Raw genomic sequence first — 845 nt, 5'->3', positions numbered from 1 at the left:
CTGTCAGGGGCGGCTACGGAGGGTATGGCGGAGGCGTAGCCACAGGCTTCAGCGTGTTCAACCTCGGAGCTCCTCTGGGAGGCTACGGTGCCGGTGGCTCCTCCTTAAGGCACGGTGGCCTCGCTGGCGGCTCCTCCTTAGGGCACGGTGGCCTCGCCGGCGGCTCCTTAGGGCACGGTGGCCTCGGCGGCGGCTCCTTAGGGCACGGTGGCCTCGCTGGCGGCTCCTTAGGGCACGGTGGCCTCGCCGGCGGCTCCTTAGGGCACGGTGGCCTAGCCGGCGGCTCCTTAGGGCACGGTGGCCTCGCTGGCGGCTCCTCCTTGGGGCACGGTGGCTTCGACGGCGCTCACTCCCTGGGAGTTGGCGGCCTTGATGTCGGCCATTCAGCGGCCACGGGGCGTCTTGGCCAGTGGTGTTCACGCCGGGGGCCTCGGGGGGCCAGTCGGCGCTCCCCACGGGGACTCTTACGGGGTTCTGTAAGGTCGATTGCAAGATCTCTGTTTCCCACGCATGATCATTATTTATTGGAATGGAAGATGCAACCTGGAGTCCTACTATCTAATAAAAAGCACATAACTGAGAATTCGTTTCTATCCTGATGTTTTGTAGAACGTTTCCATAGACATTTTACCTAAAATAACTTAAATAAAGTTATTAAAGTTCGCGTATTAAAGAAATCTGACAATGCAACTATTAGACATTGATAATTCACAGTATCTTGTTATCTGTCAACTAAAGGCAGCAGTGAGACATTCTGTAACTTAAAAAAAAAACTCTAATATATAATTACCTACAGTATATACATTAAGTTAATATATTGCATTAGAATTTCATTGTGCACCGTG

The 845-nt window shown here is 53.8% G+C and overlaps 1 protein-coding gene across 1 annotated transcript in view; it reads left to right on the top strand.

Annotated features, from left to right (window-relative positions):
- LOC119591140 (glycine-rich cell wall structural protein 1.8-like) overlaps window positions 1-845 on the top strand; it is a gene marked incomplete in the record, with an annotated part of 42,565 nt that overhangs the window by 386 nt on the left and 41,334 nt on the right. Inside the window, 1 exon segment of the mRNA XM_037939851.1 lies at window positions 1-476. Within this exon segment, the coding sequence (XP_037795779.1) occupies window positions 1-476 (476 nt within the window).

The sequence above is a fragment of the Penaeus monodon genome, chromosome 28 (genome assembly GCF_015228065.2).
Source record: "Penaeus monodon isolate SGIC_2016 chromosome 28, NSTDA_Pmon_1, whole genome shotgun sequence".
NCBI classification, from domain to species: Eukaryota; Metazoa; Arthropoda; class Malacostraca; order Decapoda; family Penaeidae; genus Penaeus; species Penaeus monodon.
The sequence above is the reverse complement of the archived record's forward strand: the minus strand, read 5'-3'. Positions and strand labels throughout refer to the sequence as shown.